Genomic DNA, 22,864 nt, shown 5'->3' on the forward strand with positions numbered 1-22,864 from the left:
ATCAGGAGGGGCGTAAGGCCAAAGGCCTCCCCTCGGATGCAATGTCGGAGGGCAGCGCGCCTAACTGGAGCAAATCACTCACATGGGTGTGCCGAGAAAAGGGAGGGTCAGATAAGCCAGTGTCGCGAGAACCGTGATGGAGAATGAACGTGGGACGTGCCGTCGCACAGGCGTAGGGTCAATGCGCAAGAGAGAAAGAGAGATGGAATCGTCGAGGGACAGCGCAAAAACATTCTCTTAATATCAGTCTCTTGTTTGGTCCACCGTGTGGAGAGCAATGCCTTTGATTAAAGGGCATGCTGTAAGCCAACCAGAGATAACGACTATTGGCGTGCCTCGCCATTTTGTAGACACCCGCTGCCACTACACAACAACAGGTCCTTGGGTCCATCCTATCCAGTGCTAAAGGCGCAGGAGGGAAGGACCGATGGAATCCATCGGAACACAATCCCTCTCGTTGAGTGCTGGTCGGGTTTCGGAATAGGCGCGAGGCGATAGGTTCGGCAGGGATTCAGGGGTTACCAAAAGGTGCTAGGAGTAATGAATAACCTGAAACGCGACGCCACGGGGCACACCGGCTCGGATACTTGTGACTTTTATTATGGTAATCCCAAAACGTTCGCCAAAGGAGGTGATTTGGGACGTGCCTGACCCTGATCCGCTTCTGTCAATTAACACGCACTGACGCGAGAGGCCGTGAGCGGGCACGACCGTTTGCCGATCGATGGTTCGGGTACCGTTTGTGGGGCGCATCGCAAATGAGAGATAGTGTAAGGGCTTCGTTAGTGGGATGCCACGTGGGGCGGTGCCTTTGGGATGTGACAGGCTGTGACAGAAGGGTCCCTGGGCTGATAGCGATTCTGGCCGTTTTGGGTGTGGGGCGTGATTTGGGTTTTAAGGAAAGATGGTGCCGGCTTGGGTTCGAATCTGTCTGGGGCGAATGATTTTAGATTTTGGAAATGATTTTTACGGTAGGTGGAGGTGTATTTTGGCATATACTAGCAGCGAAGTTGAGGAGTGGTTGTCGGAGGGATGGCCGTCGTTTACGTATCTGGGGCTCAGAGGGTTGAGTGGTGAGTATAGGAAACGCAGCGGCGGAGAGTGTTGGCTTGAGTACATGGTTAGCTTTTGAAACATTCACCAAGTCATGGCTGCTCGGCATAAACAGTTCCATACATCCTTCTATGGATATCCAGAGAGCTTCTGTCGCCACGTCAAGATCAAAACGTCTGCTTCTGAAATACTCATGACAGTCGGCTCTGATGGAGCACAATCGTCTTGATGGAGTTCGTTTTGAGCGAGTCGGTGGCATTTTGCATGCTGATATCGGAATTGCCATTCTTGAAATCCCAGACCTATCAGAGGTAAGCAGTTTGTTGAGTAGATTCATCATGACGAACGCGTTTGTATAAGAAACCTCCACCGAGGACTTGACAAGCCCACCCAACACTACTGATTATGCCAAAAACGGCAGCAAGAATGTGGCCCTGGGAAAACATGCTTATAGTGTTGATCAATCCCGCAGATCCTGTCGCTAGCAGCCATGTTAACATCGTCACTGATACATCCGTCACACCTACAAGGAATTCCAACAAACATATAGATGGAATAGAGAAGATGGCAACCACAAAAGATAAAGTAAATGTCTGACAGGTCAGCTCTCATTGGCACGATGTCGTTGAGACTCACAAAAGAAGAGCGCCATAGCCTTGCCTTCATCCCTCAGGTAACCCAAATATATAGGGCGGAACCAGGTGACAAACGATGCGAGCGTGATAAACACCAAATAACTAGCTGAGCTAGCCATATCGGCACTGGCCTAGGTTTAGTCAAGTATCCACCACAAAAGTTGAACCTACCCTCCATCTGCAGCTCCCGAAATCAACAAAAAGATGCATCCAAGCAAATTCAAGATGAGTGTTGCAACAAGGGCATACCAAACGTATCCTATGAGTTTGATCGTCTGCCTCTTGGCCGAATCTTGGATGACACCCGGGTCATAATGAACAAAAGGATAAACTGCACCATGTCAGTCTTGAAATTCGACGCCAATGCAAAGAGACCAACAGGGTGGCCAATTGTTAATGTAAGTTCCAGCTTCCCGCTGCCTTCTCGCAAAGTCTTCCTCTCTTCTGTTTAGTTCTTCCTCTCTTCTTCGTAGGTCATCTTCCTTATTGTTTGTCCCTTGCTGGCCAGCATATCCTCCTCCATATCCATAGTTGCCATACACGTTGGTCGCTGATTCACCCGTTCCGCCAAAAGAGACTGGGGATTTCCCAGGTTTTGCAAATGGATCCTCGTTCATATCTGCGAATGGATCAGTGTCGAGCGTTGCATGTGCAGGTGCAGTACTGTCTGCAAATGGATCATTATTGCGAGCCATTTTGATTTTTCTTTTGAATAGTTGAAAGTTGACAGCTGTTGAAAGAAATAAAGGAATAAAAGTAGTGACAGGCTGTGTAAGGAAATATATTCCACGTCAGGTGTCTGCACCTCCACCTTAATTCATTTTTCTGTTATCATCTTGTCTTTCTAAATAAGTTATAAACTTTTATAGCCATGAGTGCTATATTCAAGGCTATCAGAAAGGTCATTCCATTTAGGAAACCAAAAGCAAGTTGGTGTGTATTGTTTCCCTAGATGGGACTGACTTTTGCTGTAGGGATTGGTTGGTTATGATTTGCAAGGTTACTCTTTGCGCATCTAGCTCTATGCTCTGCGACTGACATATATCAGGAAACAAGTATTTTGAGATAAATCACCCCATGGGAGGACGAAGAAAGAGATATGTAGAATACTCGGTCGATCGAGACGTTTCCGAGTACGTTCGCGCAGATTTGAAACCACCAGGTGAGTAATTATTATTAGTTAATGATTGGACTGATTGTAAAAGTACAATGGGAAGCCTGTAAGCTGGCAGCTATCGCTGCAGGTCAAACTGATGATGCTAGGGCTCGCCCATACCCGTACTCATCCACCAAGTCTACAGGAGTTGGAACATGATCATCAACGTCAGGTTAGCCTTTTACCAAGAGTGGCCGCTATAGAAGCTCGTGAGAGAGAGGAACGTATAAGACAGGGATACCTTCTTCCAGATGGATCTGAGCCAATCAAGGTGAAGGAACTCGCTGGGCCGTCTATCAGTGGTGAAAGAAAAGCTCAAGCAGAGAAATTCATCAAGCCTTTGGAAAGCCCACGTCCGATCAGCGTCCCCACATCCCAGCAAGTTGATCAAAACCACAAGCCTGTATCGACGTTTTACGATGACCCAACACCAAGAAAGAAGGTCAACCAAAATGCTTCAGCCAAAGAATTGAGGAGGTTGGCAGAGGAGGAGTTGAAGAGTCAGATAGCAGAGGGAAGAGCCACATCTACTACTGGGAAAGAAGACATACAACCCGTACAGATAGGCCACGGAGGATTACAGCCCCGAAAAAGACCAAACGAGAAACCGATCAATCCTTGAGCATTGATAGTGCGTTTGGTACGAGTACATGCATACAACAATCTTATATACCTCATCATAGTCGTGTCATTTATCTTGTCCATTCTCATGCTTCCCTCTTGCCCACGCTGCCAAACTTTTAGGAGACAGAAAGAAACTCTTTGGCGATTCTTCTTTCCTAAGTTTTTCATTGGCAGCTTCAGGTATATCTCTCCAACTCTCGCTGAAGCCTGGCGGCGGGGGTGGATAAAATTCAAACTCGGCAGTCTCTGGAAGAGGATGACGGTTGCGTAAGAGACTCAGAATAAGAGACATGCCCTTGTGTGACTGCTCCACGCCATCAGCACTGCCCAACGGCCTCAACACGTACTGTTTCAGAGTTTCCTTCGAATTTGTTTACTCCATAAGACTCTATTCTCTGCCGTAAAAGGTTTGACCATGTTCCTCCAAGATGCGATCGAACTTCAGCCGTTGTATGATGCAACGTCGTACTACCCTGTCAGACTCATTTAAAGCAACATCTACCAACCCATTAGGACCCGCCCGTAGTTCTCCTCCTTCGACCACATGCATCAACTTGCGATGGTTCAAATTTCCTTGCTGCACCCGTAATCTTGGCTGTTTTCCATATTCACCCTCCTCACTTGCCCAGCCGGGAGGATCAACAACGCTCTCTTCTAATATCCACGCATCTAGGCCTCTTCCTCCAGATCCACTAGGTAACCATCTCGTAGCCCACTTTGGCAAGATACCCCTTTTCAGAATCAATCGTGTTGTGTAGATTTTGCCCGTTGCCAGGTCAATCTTTCTTTCGAGCACATCTACTGAGAGGACATGCCTAGCAAATGGGTTGGGATAACGGAGAAAGAAAGCCAAAAGTGAGGTCGGAGTAGGCTCAGGACTGTCCAATATGGGCTATATTAGCAACTCTAGATGATATTGAGTATGAGTTGAAATGCTCACTATTCGTGGGTCTTTCTGTAAACTTGAACCATTCCGTTGCCTACTGGCTTGGGATTTGTGAATGTTTTGTGTTGTGGTTGATATCCAACACTATTGAAGAATAAATGACTTTTCAAAAGAGAGCTGAGATTCTTTTTTTCCTTTTTTTCTAATCTTGGACGCGCCACCAAAATACAAGTCTGAAAATAAAATAGTGACGTTGCTATTCGGCAGGTTGTAACTTATATACGACTAGTTTGAACCTATTAACCTTGAAAATATTTGAATGCAATCAAGGCAAAAGAGCCAGCAAGAAAGATGATGATCTTGATCCATATGCAATCAACCATTCCAGGTCAAGCTGTAAAAAAGAAAGTAGACATAAAAAAGAGAATCACCAAGATCCTAAAAGTCAAGTTGAAAACGAGAAGGAATAAAAAAGGTGCTATATGTAAACGTAGGTAACAAATAATCAAGGACCAGCCTTGAAATAATAAAGAAGTAACCTGGTCCAGGTCACAAAAAGACACATACACCCAAAGAAACCCGGACCATCCGAGGAGAATCAAACCTCGCTCGCAACCTATCGTCCCCAAAAGAATCTAATCATTCTTTGTAGAGTTCCGACGGGCTGCTCATCGCTTTCCTCCTCGTCGAGAATACCATCCACAACCTCACCCTCCTCAAGATCAATTGCGGCTTCAAAAGCTCTCGCAGATTCAATCTCGGGAGCAGGAGTAATCATCCTTACAGTCCGTTCGCGCTGCAAGGTAGGGAAAGCGCCTACAATAACTGGCTCTGAAGGTCCGGGATGATGACGATCACTAAGCTCGTAATCTGCTTCGTCTTCTGAAACATCGCCTTCGTCCAAGACAAATCGAGGGGCAATTAATCTTCCCCCATCGACCTGAGCGTTATAAGGAGGTGGAGGTGAAGGTGTCCTTTGTGACCAGCCATATACGGCGTAAGACGGAAGATGCTCTGTTTGTCGAGGAGGCGTATGGGGACGCGAGCGGTGAGGAACGTGACGTATAAAGGGCATCTCAGGCTCAAAAGTTCTGGATGGAAACCCGCCTAGAGGGTGTGTGGGTGGGTCGTACTCGGGAGGGTCAGATCGGAAAGAGACCTCGGTAGGGACTGGACTAGGGCTACGAGAGGCTATTTGAAGCTCAGTTCCTTCTGCCGCGTTCACAGAGCCATCACTCATGATGCCTTCGTCAAATTCACTCTCCAGCAAAGACGTTTCTCTAGCAATCCTCTCATCGTCCTCCTGAGCCCTTGCTTGTAATTCCTCATCCCTTCTGCGTTCAGCTTCAGCTGCGGCACGCACTTGGGCGTATCGTCTATTCTCTTCTTCGTGGCTAGTGGCAGCCAAGCTCAAATCTGTTTCTTGCTGGACGAGTACTCTAGCTCTTTGAGAGGCCTCGACGACAGTACTTTGACAATGGCGAAATATGCCGTCATTTTCAAATCCGGTGCGACGACGGATGGGACGTTCAGAGCATGTGTCACTTTGTGGATCATCACTGTCTTCGCGAACACGCTTGCCATGAGAAACCAAAGATTCATCAACTTCCGGCGTGTCAAGAGGGGCAATCACTGCGTCTGTTCTGACTGTTGAGGGACTGCGATCAGGCTGATGGACGGGTTTAGCTGGTTCTTCTAGCAATTTTGGAGACTCAAGCCACCATTTATTCACAGGAGGAATGAGCTCTCTAAAATAGTAATTCTCAACCCATTTTGTCCAAGGTCCATCCTTAGTTCGCTCATTGAAAGATTTCACTGCTTCACGGCGCGTCAAACGTGCAATTGCTCTTGCACGAAACAGCCGAGCATACATAAAGCCACACATAACCTTACCCATATAAGGAAAAGGTGTACGGTCGTATGGATTGGTACCAGGCTTTATCTGCATGAGCATGCACTGTACGCGATCGGATTTAGAGAAGGGGTAGATGAGACGCGAGGGAAGCTTTCGAAGCGGCAAGAGGGAAGTAGGGGAATTTCTCTGCAAGTGGCGAGTATAGTGCTGTCCAGCAGCTCGGATAGGAGCACATTTGGGTCGGAGACATTGTAGGATGGCCAAAGATGTATCCTTGAGATTCAAGTTTGCAACCTGTTTATCGCTAAGTGGTTGCTTTGGCTCGTATCGACATCGAGCTTTGGACTGAGAGTCGTCAAGAAGCGTTTCAAGTCTATTCTCATCACGCTCTGAAACAGTAAGGGGATCATGAGCTTCGAGCAGGGTAATCTCGCATAAAAGCTTACTCTCAGGAGCTTGGTAAATTTCAGGCTTAAGATTGTCTGATACAAAGCTCATAGTCTGAGCGGCTTTCTGCTGAAGATGCTCTTTGGAAACATCTGACCCAGACATGGCCGTTCGTGCCTGCCCCGCGATGTTGGCGTCGCTCAATGCTTCCCCATCCTTAAAAGAGGCAGTCTTCATCGTCACATCCGTATCATAATCCTTAGTTCCAGTTTCACTCAACTCCATTTCTGAAGTTTCTGTAGGCTCCCGCGAGAGTTTTTTGCTAGATCCTTTTTGATTCTGAAAAACGGAAAGGTCGGCTATAGGATCGCAACTGACAGAGGTTAAGGATCTGCCACCAGTTATCTTGGCGTGAAGAAACTTGCGCGCTCTGAGGCGATTCTGTAAACGCCGAGCGGAGGCCAAACGTCGGCTTGGTGCACATTTGAAGAGAGAGGGTTGTGGTCTTAAGATATCGCTATTCTCATACGTATTGTTGAAAAGTACAGTGCTGTTCGTCCCCTAAAACAGATAGTCAGTGGACGTGATGTTCTACTCCATCAAGACAATGACTGACGAGGTTGGTGATTCCTCTGGTAATGGTGCCAAGTGAGACAACCCTAGGTGGAGAAGATTGTGTCGGTACTGATGTTGGCATCTGCCCAGGTTCCGTAATTAGAAATGCACTGCACGTTACAAGACGCGTCAAACTCACTCTCTTCGCAAGCCCTGGCTTGTTTTCTGTAGCCCTTTTCTTGCTCTTGTTTCGGGCCCAGCCCAAATCCACGCCTGTCTTGTCTTCGTCGCGCTCAACGCTTTCCCGAGGCTGGGTTCTCTTTTTCCCAAGTGTAGGACTAGGACCAATGTCGGCATCCACTTCATCTTCATCGTCGGCAAGATAGGATTCATTCAAGACGCTTTCAACTTCAGTTCCAGCTTGAGATTCCTCATCGCTGCGCGACTCCACGCTATCTCCGGCATAATCAAGAGCATTTTCAACATCAGACGTGAGAGACGCGTCACTACGTGGGTTGCGATAATGCGAATATAAAGAAGACGCGGGAACTACACGTCGCGTCTTAGGCAGCGAGTGGGTCAATATGTTACCATTACCTGCTGTCCTTCGAGGCAGTGAGCGATACTCCCCATGGGCAGGAGTCGGGGTAGGAGGTGTGGTAGGGCGGGAGAGAGACATGGTCAACCGCGCCAGACAAGGCGATGGCACTCAGGTGGGAACCAATGAGACGCGTAGGGGACGTCGATATAAAGACCAAGATACTTTTAATATGAAACGAAATGAAATTGATATAAATACAAGAAAGAAAGAAAGAAAGAATAAAGATACAATTGTCACAAATGAACCCGGAATGGTTTAAATGTGACAAGTCCGAATGTGGCAGATGACAGTGTATATGAGAAATTCAGGGAGCAGACGCGTATTACACTCAGTCTTATAAGAGTTGGCTATGAATTCAGAAATGTAATGCCATTCAATACTTTTATTTTAACCAGGTTGACGCCTGAGGGATGGCGGAAGAGACTGCATGGAAAAGCAGAGGTTGAGAGGTTGCCAGCAGCACGATTAGATACGTCTGGTTATCTCCGACACGCTTTCGAAATATATCTTGATGTGTTTGACAACGTCGACAAGACGGATACTAGCTGCAAGAGGTGAAAACAAGGTATACATTTCCGCCACGACACAATCTTTTTCCTCATACGTTCACGTACATTGGTATACATGAGTCATTAGCATCCGCGTCTAGAAAGAGATTGCCTGCGAAAGGCGTATACATTTAGATAACCTTTTCAACCATCTTGATATTCTCGTTGTTCTCAAGTCGTTCACGGAATAAGGCGCAAGTCTCTTCGTCGTAAGGAGCATGGACACCGGGCCGCTTGAGAACGCCTTCAAGAATGAGTTGTACGGCCATGCCGCAAGGAACCTAGTAATGTACTTGTCAGTTTTTACATCTTGAATCGATACACCATCGCAGACAAGCTCTTTCGAGTCAAACAAGAAGATCAGACGTACGCCAACAAGTTTAGCCATAGCAGATGATCCGCCCTTCCTATCGCCATAAGCCTCAAGAGAAGATGTCACAGTTTGCTACATTTTGCGAACAAGTGTTAGCATCCCTCCAGCAACAGATCAGCGGTAATTCACCTCAGTGCCATCGGCATTAATAATTTCAAAAGTGTGTTGCAACAACACAAGGTCAACTTCGCCTTCTTGAATAGCACATTTTTCTTCAAGAAGTGCAGAGAGTGAGCGCATAACAGAGTTTCGTTGAGCGGCCTGCTGCTCAGAGAATAAACCGAGATCTCGGCATTTGGTGACAAGAATCTTGTAGTCTTTCTCGAATGACTTGAAGGTTTTGAGCTTCTCAACGATAGCACTAATAACATGGTCAATACACCATACAAAATGATAACATTACTAACGCTTCTTTTGCCTCCACACTGAGAAGCCTGGAAAGAATCTGAATCCAGGTGATGGGAGCGGCGCCGTTAGCAAGATAGTCTACAGAGGTGTCGTCCAACAATCCAATTTCCTTCCAAGCACTGATAACTTCACAGAAGCCAGCGTACCTCATAGTACCTCGGCACAAATTCTGAACATCGTCCAAACCATAGTACTCCTTAAAGACTGTAGAATCACGGTTGGGGTAGGCAACAAGATTGTACGCAGGAGTAAAGTAGTATGGCTTGGCGGTGCCCATGAGATCCTTGCCAGAAACTTCAACAGTCTTGCCATCCTGGAGATACTTGCTATCGTTGTTGAGGGCCATAAGCACACCGGCAGGAGACCATGAGAATTTGTAGCCAAGAGCGTTATCAGCGGCCTGTTAATATGTTAGTGGACAATATTGCCATAAGATTGTTTTTTGCTCACAGCAGGTTCAACAAGACCACCGCAGAAGCTGTAGAAGCTCTTGATTTTACCACCGGCCCTCTTAACCTCATCAAAGACCTTGACAGCATACAAGTGGTCAAGTCCGGGATCGAGACCAATTTCGTTGAAACAAATTAGACCAGTGTCCTTGAATTTCTGGTCAAGGGCACGCATGCTAGGGTTGATATAAGAGGTGGTGACGACATGGACTTTCTCCTCAAGAGCGGCCTCCATGACTTTGACGTGGTAAGTGTAAGGAATCAAGCTAACAACAATGTCATGACCCCTCATGGCCTGTCGGAGAGCGTCAGCAGAGGTCACATCAATGGCCATAGGTGTGGCATTAGGAAGGCCATGACAGAGCTTCTCGGCATTCTCAAGGGTACGACAACCAACGGTAAGCTCGTGATTGTGTCCAGTGATGTATTCAGCACAAGGGCTGGCAACAAGACCAGAACCGAGGAGAAGAACTTTCTTCTTGGTCGTGGCAGGAGCATTCTGTTTTTCAGAAAGCTTGGGCATCACGTTAACGCCGTCCTCAAGCATGGCTCTACCAAATTCGGGGATAACGAAAGCAGCACGGTGGAGGTCAGAGTTGTAATACTTGGTTTCGGGAACAGGATGCAATGGGACAGAAACGTCACGGCCAGCTTTCTTTGAGCAAACCATGATACCTATTTGACCACAAGGGTAAGTGGGAATGGCGGTAATGCCGTAGTTTACGACGGGGAATAACTTCTTGCAAGTTTCCTTGAGCTGTTTGATGAGAGGAAGATGAACCCATAGGCACTCTGCTTGAGTAGAAAGATGTCCGTCTTCCTTTAGAGCGTCTTTCAGAAGCTGGAAATAAGGAGGCTTGAAAAGAGCTTCGGCAGGACCAACAGGATCAGAAGAATCGGTGATAATCACATCATACTCATTCTTGTGAGCAGGCAAAAACTCGAAGCCATCGCCAATATGAACCTCAACTCGAGAGTCCTTGTAGCACACGGACATTGAGGGAAGCCACTGCTTGGAGACTCGGATGACAGCCTGCTCAATCAGGTGAGTGATGAGGAATAATGGTAACATCTAACTCACCTCGTCAATGTCGCAGAGAGTGACCTTTTTGACAGACTTATGCTTGAGGACCTCCCTGATTACACCTCCGTCACCGCCACCAATAACTAGGACGTTCTCGGGTTTAGGATGAGAGGCCATGGGAAGATGGGTGATCATCTCCTGATAACTGCCAATCAATGTATATTTAGTTTGTTGTACTAGAATAACATAAACTCTCAATCACTCACGAAAACTCATCACGCTCAGTACACTGAATAACACCATCAAGGACAAGGACGTTGCCATAGGTCTCAGATGCAAAGACAAGAACATCTTGGAAGAGAGATTTCTCAATGTGTAAGATTTGCTTCACCCTAGACTCGACATTAGTATTTCATCCCCATGTAACCTGTTTTCCCCCGTCCATGCGAGTACCTAAGCTTACTTGAGCGTCATAGCCTGCCCTACAGGGCTGTCAACCCTGATACAATATGAAAGGATTGGACTCTACTCACCTGGCCATTGAGTGTTAATCTCCCTAAACCAGCCATCTTTATATCTAGCGTTAGCTTTTTTCCCTACAGACCTCTTTTCTATAACGAAGATACTCACCGACAATGTTGGGATGAGTGAGAGGGGCCATTTTTTTATTGTTTTTATACAGCTGAGGAAGATGAAAGCAAAGAAGAGAAGAAAAATTAAGCTGTGGCCGAAAAATGTCGATAACAAAGAAATCTTTCCTTTCAATAAAAAGAAAAGGCGGCGATCACCGCCATTAAATGTTACCTATTCAACCCTATTACAAAATTCAATCTGAGGCTGACTTTTAAATTTAGTGAATGGACATTCACGAGCAAGCTATTGACATAACGACAGGGAAAGGCTATAGAATATGCATGTTGCAAAGTCACTATACATTGCAGATGCACGCAAATCATAGCGGTGTATAACGCCCAGTCAAATCAGGCTTTGAAAGCCATCCTCCATGAGTGGCGTTTTCTTCTCTCGCTCGATTTTCCGCTTCTTTAACCAAGTGAAATATCTGGCTAACCTCTCCAGTGCCTTCCTCGTCAAGTGGCCTCATCTCTCTCCCAAACATATCTCCAAATCGAGGTAAGAGTGCGCTTGCAACCTCCTGAACGGTAGGATAGGTCGGTGGGATTATCCCATCTCTGACAAATGATTGAGCCGAGAGACCGTGTAGCGATACTGCTCGGACGTCGGCAAGACCGCAAGCCATGACTAAATCAAACCAAGATATTGGCTCAGGAGTGATGTTCATGGCAAAGCCGTGTGATGTAATACGATGACGGAGATGGATACCTATCGAAGCGACCTGGATAAATGACTGTATTAGTTCTGGTCTGCAATTTTGGTTTAGAAACAAAATGTACCTTCTCTGTAGGTGAAGAGAATACACCAACATGCCCTTCTGGATGAGGAGCGAGGATAGTGTCTAGACCGGTAGCGTCACAAACGTATTCTTTCAGCATTGCTTGAAGATACTCAACATAACATCTTGTAGGTGTCTTGCAACGTATCAGCGTCCTAGTCATGGCTACATGCCATATACTCACTTCCATCACATTGAGATCTAATATGGGGTATCCGACAAGCTGGCCAGGACCGTGGTAGGTGACTTGACCTCCCCTCTTGGTGATAAAGAAGCTTGCGCCGACATTTTGCACCTTTTTTTCTTCAGGATGCAGCTCGTCAGGATTTGGAGTATTGTCTCTTCGCCCAGTGGTATACGTAGGAAGGTGTTCTTGTTTCAAAGAGGTGTCAGTTAGTCCAACCTTTTGTAAACTATACAGTCAAGTACTCACCCAACAAGAGAATCACATCACCTATACCTCTACTACCTATGGGATCTTTTAATTTTGCTTCAAGTCTTGCGTCTATAATGTCGTTTTGCAGTTTCAATCCCACAGGATATGGTAAGGGTTCTTTGAAAATGTGATACCGAATGGAAGATAAAGTCGGCGCTGCGTTTGTCGACGACGAGCACAGAGCTGGGCTTTTCGAGGCAAAGAGTCTAGAGGAAGTTGAAAAGAGATGACGTTGCAGAGAACGAGACATTTTCTTTGTTGAAAGAAAGAAATGTATAGTGAATAAATGTTGCAACTGGTTTTGAATAGAAAAGTCAAATGAATGTCGTTGGTAAAAAAAAGTGGAGGTTGAAAGCTTGTAATTGTATTCATCTCAAAAATCACAAGCTAGAGCTTTTAGTATTGATCTCAACCATTCATTTGTACTTGATGGTTGGGCAAAACCACCTGCCAAGCAGTAGCTTCTCTATTGTTGATCTGTTAGGTAGTATCGACGGCTGGGAGAGAGATTTGAGATGGCTGAGTTTCCAACTACGTTTGCTGAGGGTTGTATAAGGCTGGCGAATGGTATGGATGATTGCAAGCTTTCAAAGAGATATATACCCATTGGATCCATCGAGGGGTATAAATTGACACTGGGAAATGTCTCGGCTCAGAGACGAGATTTCTAGGATAGCCATAAAACTCTCAGATTACTGCTTGTCTATGTTGGCTAGTCATTGATAGAAGCATAGCTTACAGAAGCTTGCAGGTAGAGCAAGTCAAAAGTGCAAAGTGAAAAGTTCTGCATGGGAAGCCCTTGTTATGGTATGCCTCTTTTGAAGACCTACAAAAGTGTCCTCATCCCACAAACCATACAGCCTTAGCAAGATGCCCATGAAGCAAGGAGTATGAAGATGAGACGGAAGCAAGTCAAGGGTACGGATCGTAGCGAATGATAATGAGGTTGCGCAAGTAGTTTTTTTGCCAAGAGACAAGGACAAGACGATATATATCAAAAGTGAAAGAGAATTAAGATAAGATAGTCAACATTCACATCTAAGATGGTAGCACAATACACAAATTACGTAAACTTAGAAACTATAGAGAAAGTAATGACTGTAGGCACAGGGATGCCTCACTAAGTTGTCGATGCTAAATACTATGTGAAAATAGTATACATATATTGTTAAAGTTCTTGATACCGCAAAACTAGCACTGGTCATGCATCGAAATGAAGTATCTAAAGAAATCATATCTAATCATTCAACCTTTATCTATCATCCTCAAAGCCCATAATCCCGCGGGGTTTCTAAGAGTGGCAAGTGAAGTGCTTGCACTTACAATGACGACTATTATTACAACAATAAACTTTTTCTTATTTCTATCAACATCCAAGACGCAGGGAAAGCGTCATACAAGATGTAAGCAGAGCATTCAAGAAATTTTGAAAGACACAGCAGGCATGTAACTGCCAAAGTTGGATAGCTTGTTGTATGTTGTAAAAGCTATTTATATATTGTATGTATATTGAAGAATTCAATGATAGTTAAAAGCTACCAAGTAAATGTGAGTAATGCTTTCCTAGTCACTTGACACTTATCAGTCAACGATTCCACTTGGATTCCACTTCTACATATCTTGTACACAATTCAATCACTTATCCTTATTCCGGCAGAGAAAGCAAGCACCAGGTAATGAGAAATTGGAAGCTCAGTCATCAGAACAGACGATGGGAATCCTATCCCACACTTACACAGCCCTCCTCAAAAGCTGCAATAGGCATGGCTGCACAGAAAAATAAGGTGTCATCTCCGCAATAATTGTACAATTCTGAATGTGCTCAACGGCTATCATAAAGCTGTTGCATTGGCAGCCTTCTCTAATGACTTGGGGTATGAAAAAGTTGATCGTTTTTATAGATGTGATGCCTGAATAACAAAATGACGCAAAGCTCATAGGCCACTAGCGATTTGGAAATTAATCAATGATAAAATTATAGATACAGTATTAGATATTTATGAGTGTGCTGCTTTGTTGGGTGAAAATCTAGACTTTGCGCGAAGCTTGTGGCCATATTTGATAAGAACGATAGGTATGGGAGCGAGCACAAGAGCAATGAAGCCCAACAAGGATGAGGCCCATTGAGCTGATCTGTTTTAGCACATGGCCCTTGATGAAGTACAGAAAACTTACTGCCTAGTTTGTCATACATTTGAACCGCAAAGAGGGGGCTATAAGCGATGTGAGCTTGTGATGCAATAAAATCCTACGCCCTAGACTCACAAAGCAGCACCAAAGAGAGACCGAAATACAGCTGTTGACATATATCAATATCTCTTCACTCAAAATCACGAACAAACTCACTAGCAGAAGCAAGAGCCGAAGCAGCTGTCCACAAATAGACATCGATGATGTAGTTGAACAAGCTGACAAACATACCCAAGGCAGCCACGCCAATTAAGCCACCCGCCAAGACGGGGCTGATCCAGTGGATGCTAGAGTAGGAAGTCCAGCCGAACCAAAACATTGCAATTACAAGAGAAACGCCGGAAATGACACAAAGTTCCAATCGCTTCTCAGGAATAGGAGGGGCAGGAGCTCTCTCTTTGGCATGGCGAAGGAATCGAGGTTCAATCACAGTGGTAAATCTACCAACACAATAAGCATGCAATGCCAAAGAATATATAGTATGCAACATACAGCACAACACAAAGGACACCACCAACGAAGAATCCGAGGAATGTAAGACCTTCTTCACCAGTATTGAAACCATGATTCTTGACAAACTACGTTACGTTAATCAATCTGTCTGAACATATACGGGCAGGAACATACAACAAAGGGGTATGCTTCAAACAAAAGATAGACGACACCGTACACAAAACTCATGTACAAAGTGACAGCTTGAAGCATAGGCTCAAGGGCAAGGATAATAAATGGCTTGCAGACAATATCGTTAAATCTTGCTTTCCATGAGCTATCCTGACGTTCCACTAAAAAGACAAGTCAGCAAAGGCGGTGTTATAACCAGGTAATACGCACAAGGAGCATACCACCTGTCCTCCTTGGTCTCTTTCCGAAGTTTTTTAGCTTTGATAGCGAGGATCTTTGGTGCATAGGTCTCGGGGATGAGAATGACAATGACGGCGAGACAGAACCCAGCAAAGATTGTCGTAATCCAATACACCCATCGCCAGTTCTTTGACCCTATTAGTATGTCGAGATACGCAAAAACATTCAAACGCACCGTTCCAGAAACCTGGATAAATCCAGCGACAATAGGTCCCAAAGACGGCCCGGCAAAAGGTGCCAGACTAAACAGACTCATAGCCTTCCCTCGGTTATCACCGTCCCAGATATCGGCCATCAGAGCACCCGAGTTAGTCAAAGGCGCGGCCGCAAATATACCGCTCAAGAATCTGAATACTAAAATGGACCCAGTGTTTTTCGACAAGGCGCAGCCCACTTGGAAACCCGTGTACACGACAAAGGTGCCGATAAAAATTGGGCGCCGACCATACGACTCGGACATGGGGCCCCAGATGATCTCCATGAGACATTAGCCATGAGGTATACAAATTGTGATATACTCACAGGCCCAACACAATAACCCGCGATAAATAGAGAGAGGGTGAGAACGGCCACTTCTTGCGAAAAGCCGAAATACTTGATCATGTCCCCCATGATACCAGAAGGCGCGGAAGACGCAAAAGTCGAGTTGAGAACGAGCAGACCGGCAAGTGCGGTAAGGAACCATCGGTAAGCCACCCCCCAGTTCTACGCTTATCAGTGCCATCCCACAAACAAGGACGACATACTTTTGGGTTTGACCTTTCGCCTGGCTCAAATTGTACCGCCCACGGGTCAGCTCCCTTTTCTCGTTCTAGGTCCCGCTCATCCTCTTCTTCTCTACTCCGAGCGGCCCGCAAACCACGCTCGGCATCACTACCAGTAGGTGCAACGCCTCCAAAAGGACTCACGGCGGGCGGGGTAGAGAGTTGTCTTGCAAGAGGAGCCCTTCCGACTCCTTGGATAGCTTCTTTGCCAGCTGCTATTTGTGGGGAATAGGCATATTTGGTTCCGGACGCGGTTCGGAGAATATTGGTCCCAGCCAAAAGAGACGAATGTGTATCTTTTTCTCCAAATTCTTGTCCATTTAATTTCACATCTTTGTCGTCGTTCAGCTTGAGCGCTGTGACAGCCTGGTTATCCTTCAGTCCCAAATCCTCCTCCGCCTCCGACGCACGCCTAGTTTCTTGTGTTGAAGGTGTTGTTCTCTCAGCCAGCAATGTTGGTGTTGGACTCTCATTCTCTGACTCATGGGAGATGCCAGTCGTGTTGGCAAGTTGTGACGCCATACCTGATCGCTCACGTGGTGCTTTTGCTGCAGACGAGTCAACCTCTGACTCGAAATGTGGCAAATTTGTCCTGTTCATGAGGAAGAAAAAACAAAACAAATGGAAAGGCGAAAAAGAAATTCAAAAGCTGACTCAACCGGATAAAATCCTTTTCCGTGTTGTCTTTATATAGATATCTCCTCTTGCTCGTCAAGGAGTTGGCCGATGCATGAATAAGCAAGTCACCGCTCAGGGTCGCGGACCGTGCTTCCCTTGGCAAATTCTTCGGCAGGCTCATCGGCAGCCCCGTCGGCAAGCTGACTAAACAACGATAAGGAAAATCAACCAAAGGACCCAAGTACGGCCGAGGCGGCTGGGTCTATTTGGCTGGAAAGGAAGAAAACAGCGGTAAGATGGAATATCGGCGATCGCCGATAGTAACCTCATTGGGCATGAAACAACTCACCCTCGGCCTCATGGACTATCGGTCAAATCCGATGTCGTCTTTGCGTTATGTAATCACAGTAAGGTCATGACTGACCCATATGGTGGTCATGGAGGTGCAACCTCGGGGTTGGGGCTTTTGGGTGAATACATCAGACGTTTGTACACAGCAAGCTATACATAGACTAACCATACAGACGCGCACTCTGTCAGACCCGCTCGTAGCCCTTCGCTCCGCCTCGACTCCTCCATTGCCCCAGTCGCTCTTTTCCTCCGCCATAAAAGTAGACGGCAACGGCAACGGGCAGCACCACACATACTGAGAGCAAGATAAGGTATTTGCCAGGAGACGATAGCGTAGCGTAGTCCTGCTCTTGGAATTCGGCGTCAGTTGGGTTGAATTTGTCAACTGGTGTCAGCTCCTTCGGTTGGTCGGTCGCGTCGGTATTGTCTGGCTGATCAGGATCGACCTGTGTAAGAGGGCAGGACGGCGAAATGGATGGAAAACAGCAAGGGTGATGGAAAAAGACAATGCATAGCTTCAGAATTCTGATCTCTTTGATAAAGCTCTTAGAGCTCAACGTGAAAAGGTACCTGGTTGCCTTGTTCATCGGTGTCATACTCCATGGGAAGCTACATCACGTCAGGAGATACTCTGGCTGTAACCACACACCTCTCCGGAAGCTGCAATGGTGACGGGCTCGACAGGTTTGTCGCCTCGGGCGGTTTTGACATTCTCCATGGCAGAGACAATGTCCAGGCCTTCGAGAACATGGCCAAATACGACCTGGGAGAGGTGAGCACGTGCGGGCTCGACAGCGGACTCACATGTCGACCATCAAGCCAGCTGGTCTTGACGGTGCAGATGAAGAACTGTACGTGTGTAAGCATCCAGTCCGTGGCCCTATAGGCGCGGCTGACTCACTTGGGAACCGTTGGTGTCTTTGCCAGCGTTGGCCATCGCTGTCGTGGGTAGGTGAGCAAGCGAATCTCCACTCAATGTATAAGCTTACACAAAACACCAGGGCCAGTGTGCTTGAGTTTGAAGTTTTCATCCTCAAACTACAGCTGTATCAGCTACTCGCCACTCGCTCCGGATGTTGCTTTGTGTCCCACCTTGTTGCCGTAGATCGATTTTCCACCAGTACCATCACCCTTTGTGAAATCACCGCCTTGGATCCTACAGAGTAGGCGTTAGGATTCGCACATTGCTTGTTGGATCCATGACTGACATGAAGTCTTTGATGATTCTGTGGAAAGAAGAGCCCTCATAGCCATACCCAAGTTTCTCGCCGTCGGCGTTCTTGCCAGCAGCAAGGGCACGAAAGTTCTCGACAGTCTTTGGGACAGTCCTGTCTTGGTGTCAGTCCAGCTCCTGATGCGAATGAAAACGCGTGCTTTCCGTAGAGTCCCATAACGATTCGGCCCAAGGGCTTGCCACCATGTTCAATGTCAAAGTAGACCTATTCCAGTGTCATTGATCGTCAGGTGGTGAACCGTTTGCTATCAGTACCTTGTGAGTGATCATAGGCCCTCTGACAGCTTCTGCAGCGGGAGCCAGGATGAGGCAGATGGCCATGAAAGCAGCCACAAGGAAGGAGACGAGAGATTTGGAAGCCATGATGAAGGACGAGTGAAAGAAGAGATGGAGGATTGTTTCATTTGGAGTCTCCACGTAGCATTTAACGGAATCTTTTTTTTGGCGTCCTTATTCGTTTTTATTGGTATCTGCTTCTCAACACTGCAAAATCTCTTGTAATAATTCAAAATGGTATGATAAGAACGTTTGGCAGATGCTCTTGACTTGTACTACAAAACTCCCAGAGAGCAGCTTGTTGAAAGCGAAGAGTGAGAACAAGGCTTTGCCAGACGCTGAATGGTGCATGCAGAGTGAATTAGATTTTTCTGCTCATGTTTACAGCAACGTTATGCATACGTAAAGTTGGTGAAATACAGCGCATTACAGTGAGCAAGGTAATATGGTCGGACTATTTAAAGGAACGCATTGTTTTTTATTATTACAAAACTCGCCAATAGATAAATCATTTAAATGTTGCCACTGTACTTTCTTCATCTCCTACGAAAATTGAGCCACGACAATTGAACCCAGTTAATGTGTATCTTGCCTTTTCCTCTTTATAACTATCCTCTCCGCCTGCCCATTCATACCGTCACTCACTATGCCGCTCGTTGTTCCTCGTCATTCACAACAAACCGGAGAGGGTATACCTGAATCACAAGGAGTTCGCTCTACCAATGCGAATATTGAGCCTGAAAATGGTTACTCAATTAATCAGATGTCGCCCTCTCATCAACAGAACCGTCCTCGACGTGGTCAGCAAACACATGCTAGACCAAGAAATGAGACAGCATCCAACCCTGTGATTTTTCGTTCGAATCACACATCGGAGAGAAGCCACGGCTCAGAAGGCGAACAGTCAGACATAGAGTCTGTAGAGCATGATAGAGTGGGTAGATTACAAAGTGTTGCGTCTGGACAAAGTACTTCAAGGCAGGCGACCGGAGACGATGATGTTGTTTTTGCTGGATCAAGAGGATTTGGGCATGGCGCAGGCGGCGGTGAGTGCTTTGTTGCTCTAATCATATAAGTTTTTGCTTATCTTTGCATTCTTTTTCTTTCTATCCCATGACGTTCATTCTCTCATTCTACGTCTTCACAATGGCTACAATTCAAACAGGGCTCTATATGAGCAACCGACTTCCAGTGTTGCGGCCACCGAATCATGATATACAGCGTAAGTTGTTATCAAGGCTAGCTTGGGTCTGACTGATTTTTGTATGATTCGCGTCTACAAACTTCATACATTAGAGCTAAACGCAGCTTTGGGTGCAGCCTATCGAACACGTCAGCAAGAACGCGAAGAACATCGGCAGCGACGCTTAGTCTTCTCACCTTCTCCTCTACCTCTTGATTCACCTCCTCCAGAGCGTCGTATCAATCTTGGCGGAGCGGTTTTCCAACTAGGGGGAACTCGCCAACACTATCAGAGAAGTCGAGGCTCATCCGATACACTTCCTTTTGTAACTTGGGCACACAACGACATTTCTGCCTTGCAAAACACAGTCTTGCGAGATCTTTTAACAATGAACGATTCAGAATACACGATGCCAGAGGCTATTTCAACTATCGAAAGAGACAGCGGAGGACCTGCAAATCGAGAAGCAAATATTGAGGCTATATTGAGTAAGGTGCCGGCGCCCACTTACGCACCGGTTCCTCTGGGGTTCGCACGAAGCTTTGATATGGAAGAAGCGACTGCCAAAGAGCCAATTGTTATTGAGGAAGAAGGTAATGTCATGCCCTCCAAACACCAGCAACCTATACTCATTTGTGCTCGATGTAACGAGCCTCTTTTCATTTCGGAAGCCTATCGTTCGCCTGCAGATCGGCTATATGCGTTACGTTGTGGGCATCTTATAGATCAACGGTGTCTTGACGACCTGGTTAAACCTCAAATGCCTTCCGCTCTCAAACCCCCTAGTATATTGGATGTCTTGGACAAACCATCAGAGCCTTTACGGAAAAGGAGAAAGACGAGAGGAAAGAGACAAGAGACAAAACTACCACACGAATACAGATGGAAATGCCCTGTTGAAGGATGCAGTCGCCAGCATGTCAGCAAGGAGATGGGTGGAACCTGGATCAACTCGGAGACTGAAGGGGCAATTGCAATCTTTGCTTGAGCATACTCAGTGGATGACCTATGGGTTCGAGAAGCAGTTCTCGTTTTATATATCTTGGGTACAAACATACATTTAACAGCAAGTTACTGTATTTCTAAGCATTATTACATTTGTATGTATTACATAAAGCAACAGAAATTGCAAACTTCCAATGATACTGGTGTGATCATCCAAGGTGGCTCGTGCGCAAGGTGAGTCATCCGCGGACCACTTTCTCACCTGCCATTTCACACTGACTATATAAAGCTGACGTCTTTAATTTCTAATCTTTCTTTTCATCTTGATTTGCCACTCAATCATTGTATTCATTCCTCAAGTACGCGCAAAATGGTTGCAATGAAACATGATCAAGCGATTGAGGCGTGAGTCAGCAAGAGACGTATTACATGACGTGAGCCTGTACTAAGAGCTGTAGATTCCCTCTTCGAAACTATTCATTCATGTCAGTAACACAATCTTACTTTTGATTACGAACCCTGGGTGTTGTAGCTAAAAGACTGGCTTCGTGGCCATGAGAGTCGCTGGCTTATTGACTGTGTTTCTTGACCTTCGATAGTGACTAATTCTCGATTCTAACGTACTTTTAGTGAACGCGAGGGCCAGCCAGAAGAAGATAATTCAGTCACGAGCCGACTCAATCGCCTCCAAGAACAATACTCGGAGAGTGGAATGAGAAGATCTGTAGAGGCAGTCATGATTGTCTCGGTGAGATTTACTAATCTTTTGGCTCGCCATGTCTGACCAGCTTTCGTCAGGTTCATGGCTTCCCTCACATTCTTGTCCTTCAAGTTGCCAACGCATTTTATAAATTGTAAATAACGTTTCTGTCCTGATAATATTTATAAATTTAACTCGGATGCTCCCAAGGCCGGGCGGGTATCTTGATCCTTCAGAATCTGATGCTGAAGGGCTCATTACCCGGCTCAATGAGCAGCTTGGGGTACCTGTTACTACTCTCAAAGCGCAAACAGAAGACGCCTTGCCGCGTACTGTCTGGCTAGCTCCAGAAGGTGGACGTGACTGGGAAGTACATGATTGTCTCAGCATGTGGTATAGACCCCACTTCGACACATTCTTTGTAAGTTCTAATAGCAGTTTCGGTTTCAACTGATGCAGCTAGTATCCTTATGCACCCGCCCATGTATCTAAACCCAAAGAATGCAAGAAGCTCTACCTCGTTAATCTTCCTCCGAACAGTAAGCTTGAGCATTTCAAAACTCCGGTTGTCACACTCACACGCCACTTGCAGAAACCTTTGCAGTACCGTCCAACATGAAGCTCCATGCTATACCGGTTTACGAATTCTATGACAACGCTGCTCGCTACGGCCCTCAATTTGCCGGTTTACCATATCTCTTGAGCAGGTAAGCCAGAGTGACTCATTCATTAGTTCATATTCGCTCATTTTCTTGGATAGGTATGTCTTGTCTGGACCTGAGATCGATCAAGAGAACAAGGAGCCAAGGCTATAAAAAAATTTGTTCGTCATGATGAATTGACGTCAAGAAAAAACTGCGTCGAATAGTAAAGATCCAACCGGTGGAGCCCAGACCGAATACGGTATACGAGTCTATCAGAGGTATTTCTTTTTCCTGTCCCGTATTGTGTGCAACTCACTTCAATCGCTTCGAAACGTTGTCAATCATGTAACTGGCATGCATAGCTTATGTTGTGAACAGCATGGAGTTATATGGCGCTACATGAGGGTGAAGCAATTAGTAAGCAAACTTCGGTTTGGCGAGAATTATCTGGCATGTTCAGGGCCTGTTACGGGTCACATGGAATCGGTTAAATCTCTTGGTGTCCGTTGCCGATCATTCGCCAAGCAAGGATGTTGGAGTAATATTCATGATGGATGGTAGTCACTTCCTACCCTGAAGCTTTCAAAGTTGCGTCACTTCCTTCTTTCGCCGACCTTCTTTCACCTTTTTGACTCGTTTTGATTTGCTTTTGGTTTTTCCTGTGGGTGGAGACGCATGAATTGACTCTTTGCCT

The 22,864-nt window shown here is 46.0% G+C and overlaps 10 protein-coding genes across 10 annotated transcripts; 3 read left to right on the forward strand and 7 right to left on the reverse strand.

The window, feature by feature from the left end:
* Nucleotides 1-1,244: 1,244 nt before the first annotated feature.
* L203_101329 (uncharacterized protein) lies at nt 1,245-2,383 on the reverse strand (the record flags this gene model as incomplete). Its single annotated transcript, XM_066210771.1, has 6 exons — nt 1,245-1,355; nt 1,401-1,534; nt 1,581-1,646; nt 1,690-1,814; nt 1,860-2,019; nt 2,068-2,383. The coding sequence occupies 6 exons, from the start codon at nt 2,381-2,383 to the stop codon at nt 1,245-1,247; spliced, it is 912 nt and encodes a 303-aa protein (XP_066066868.1).
* A 176-nt stretch (nt 2,384-2,559) lies between these two features.
* Nucleotides 2,560-3,466, forward strand: L203_101330 (uncharacterized protein; the record flags this gene model as incomplete). Its single annotated transcript, XM_066210772.1, has 5 exons — nt 2,560-2,613; nt 2,663-2,687; nt 2,737-2,850; nt 2,894-2,908; nt 2,952-3,466. 5 exons carry the CDS (start codon nt 2,560-2,562, stop codon nt 3,464-3,466), a joined length of 723 nt encoding a protein of 240 aa, XP_066066869.1.
* Nucleotides 3,467-3,532: 66 nt separating this feature from the next.
* L203_101331 (uncharacterized protein) lies at nt 3,533-4,440 on the reverse strand (the record flags this gene model as incomplete). Its single annotated transcript, XM_066210773.1, has 4 exons — nt 3,533-3,772; nt 3,816-3,863; nt 3,971-4,346; nt 4,409-4,440. The coding sequence occupies 4 exons, from the start codon at nt 4,438-4,440 to the stop codon at nt 3,533-3,535; spliced, it is 696 nt and encodes a 231-aa protein (XP_066066870.1).
* A 530-nt stretch (nt 4,441-4,970) lies between these two features.
* Nucleotides 4,971-7,830, reverse strand: L203_101332 (uncharacterized protein; the record flags this gene model as incomplete). Its single annotated transcript, XM_066210774.1, has 4 exons — nt 4,971-6,598; nt 6,656-7,157; nt 7,213-7,293; nt 7,351-7,830. The coding sequence occupies 4 exons, from the start codon at nt 7,828-7,830 to the stop codon at nt 4,971-4,973; spliced, it is 2,691 nt and encodes an 896-aa protein (XP_066066871.1).
* Nucleotides 7,831-8,431: 601 nt separating this feature from the next.
* On the reverse strand, nt 8,432-11,215 carry L203_101333 (spermidine synthase; the record flags this gene model as incomplete). Its single annotated transcript, XM_066210775.1, has 10 exons — nt 8,432-8,581; nt 8,671-8,745; nt 8,803-9,034; nt 9,081-9,481; nt 9,532-10,563; nt 10,612-10,759; nt 10,821-10,946; nt 11,018-11,036; nt 11,088-11,123; nt 11,185-11,215. 10 exons carry the CDS (start codon nt 11,213-11,215, stop codon nt 8,432-8,434), a joined length of 2,250 nt encoding a protein of 749 aa, XP_066066872.1.
* Nucleotides 11,216-11,506: 291 nt separating this feature from the next.
* L203_101334 (lipoyl(octanoyl) transferase) lies at nt 11,507-12,651 on the reverse strand (the record flags this gene model as incomplete). The annotated part of the gene is made up of 4 exons (XM_066210776.1): nt 11,507-11,908; nt 11,967-12,101; nt 12,150-12,337; nt 12,399-12,651. 4 exons carry the CDS (start codon nt 12,649-12,651, stop codon nt 11,507-11,509), a joined length of 978 nt encoding a protein of 325 aa, XP_066066873.1.
* A 1,747-nt stretch (nt 12,652-14,398) lies between these two features.
* Nucleotides 14,399-16,819, reverse strand: L203_101335 (uncharacterized protein; the record flags this gene model as incomplete). The annotated part of the gene is made up of 11 exons (XM_066210777.1): nt 14,399-14,529; nt 14,577-14,614; nt 14,667-14,697; nt 14,748-15,031; nt 15,084-15,169; nt 15,219-15,376; nt 15,426-15,582; nt 15,631-15,930; nt 15,978-16,160; nt 16,238-16,575; nt 16,630-16,819. 11 exons carry the CDS (start codon nt 16,817-16,819, stop codon nt 14,399-14,401), a joined length of 1,896 nt encoding a protein of 631 aa, XP_066066874.1.
* A 554-nt stretch (nt 16,820-17,373) lies between these two features.
* Nucleotides 17,374-18,785, reverse strand: L203_101336 (uncharacterized protein; the record flags this gene model as incomplete). The annotated part of the gene is made up of 9 exons (XM_066210778.1): nt 17,374-17,634; nt 17,759-17,797; nt 17,993-18,037; nt 18,090-18,127; nt 18,178-18,226; nt 18,281-18,344; nt 18,397-18,516; nt 18,563-18,627; nt 18,678-18,785. 9 exons carry the CDS (start codon nt 18,783-18,785, stop codon nt 17,374-17,376), a joined length of 789 nt encoding a protein of 262 aa, XP_066066875.1.
* Nucleotides 18,786-19,344: 559 nt separating this feature from the next.
* Nucleotides 19,345-20,869, forward strand: L203_101337 (uncharacterized protein; the record flags this gene model as incomplete). Its single annotated transcript, XM_066210779.1, has 3 exons — nt 19,345-19,744; nt 19,864-19,920; nt 19,995-20,869. 3 exons carry the CDS (start codon nt 19,345-19,347, stop codon nt 20,867-20,869), a joined length of 1,332 nt encoding a protein of 443 aa, XP_066066876.1.
* Nucleotides 20,870-21,196: 327 nt separating this feature from the next.
* On the forward strand, nt 21,197-22,341 carry L203_101338 (uncharacterized protein; the record flags this gene model as incomplete). Its single annotated transcript, XM_066210780.1, has 8 exons — nt 21,197-21,231; nt 21,285-21,311; nt 21,457-21,574; nt 21,625-21,680; nt 21,737-21,947; nt 21,990-22,065; nt 22,119-22,233; nt 22,287-22,341. 8 exons carry the CDS (start codon nt 21,197-21,199, stop codon nt 22,339-22,341), a joined length of 693 nt encoding a protein of 230 aa, XP_066066877.1.
* Between the last annotated feature and the right edge of the window lie 523 nt (nt 22,342-22,864).

This window comes from Cryptococcus depauperatus, chromosome 2, assembly GCF_001720195.1.
Source record: "Cryptococcus depauperatus CBS 7841 chromosome 2, complete sequence".
Taxonomy (NCBI): Eukaryota; Fungi; Basidiomycota; class Tremellomycetes; order Tremellales; family Cryptococcaceae; genus Cryptococcus; species Cryptococcus depauperatus.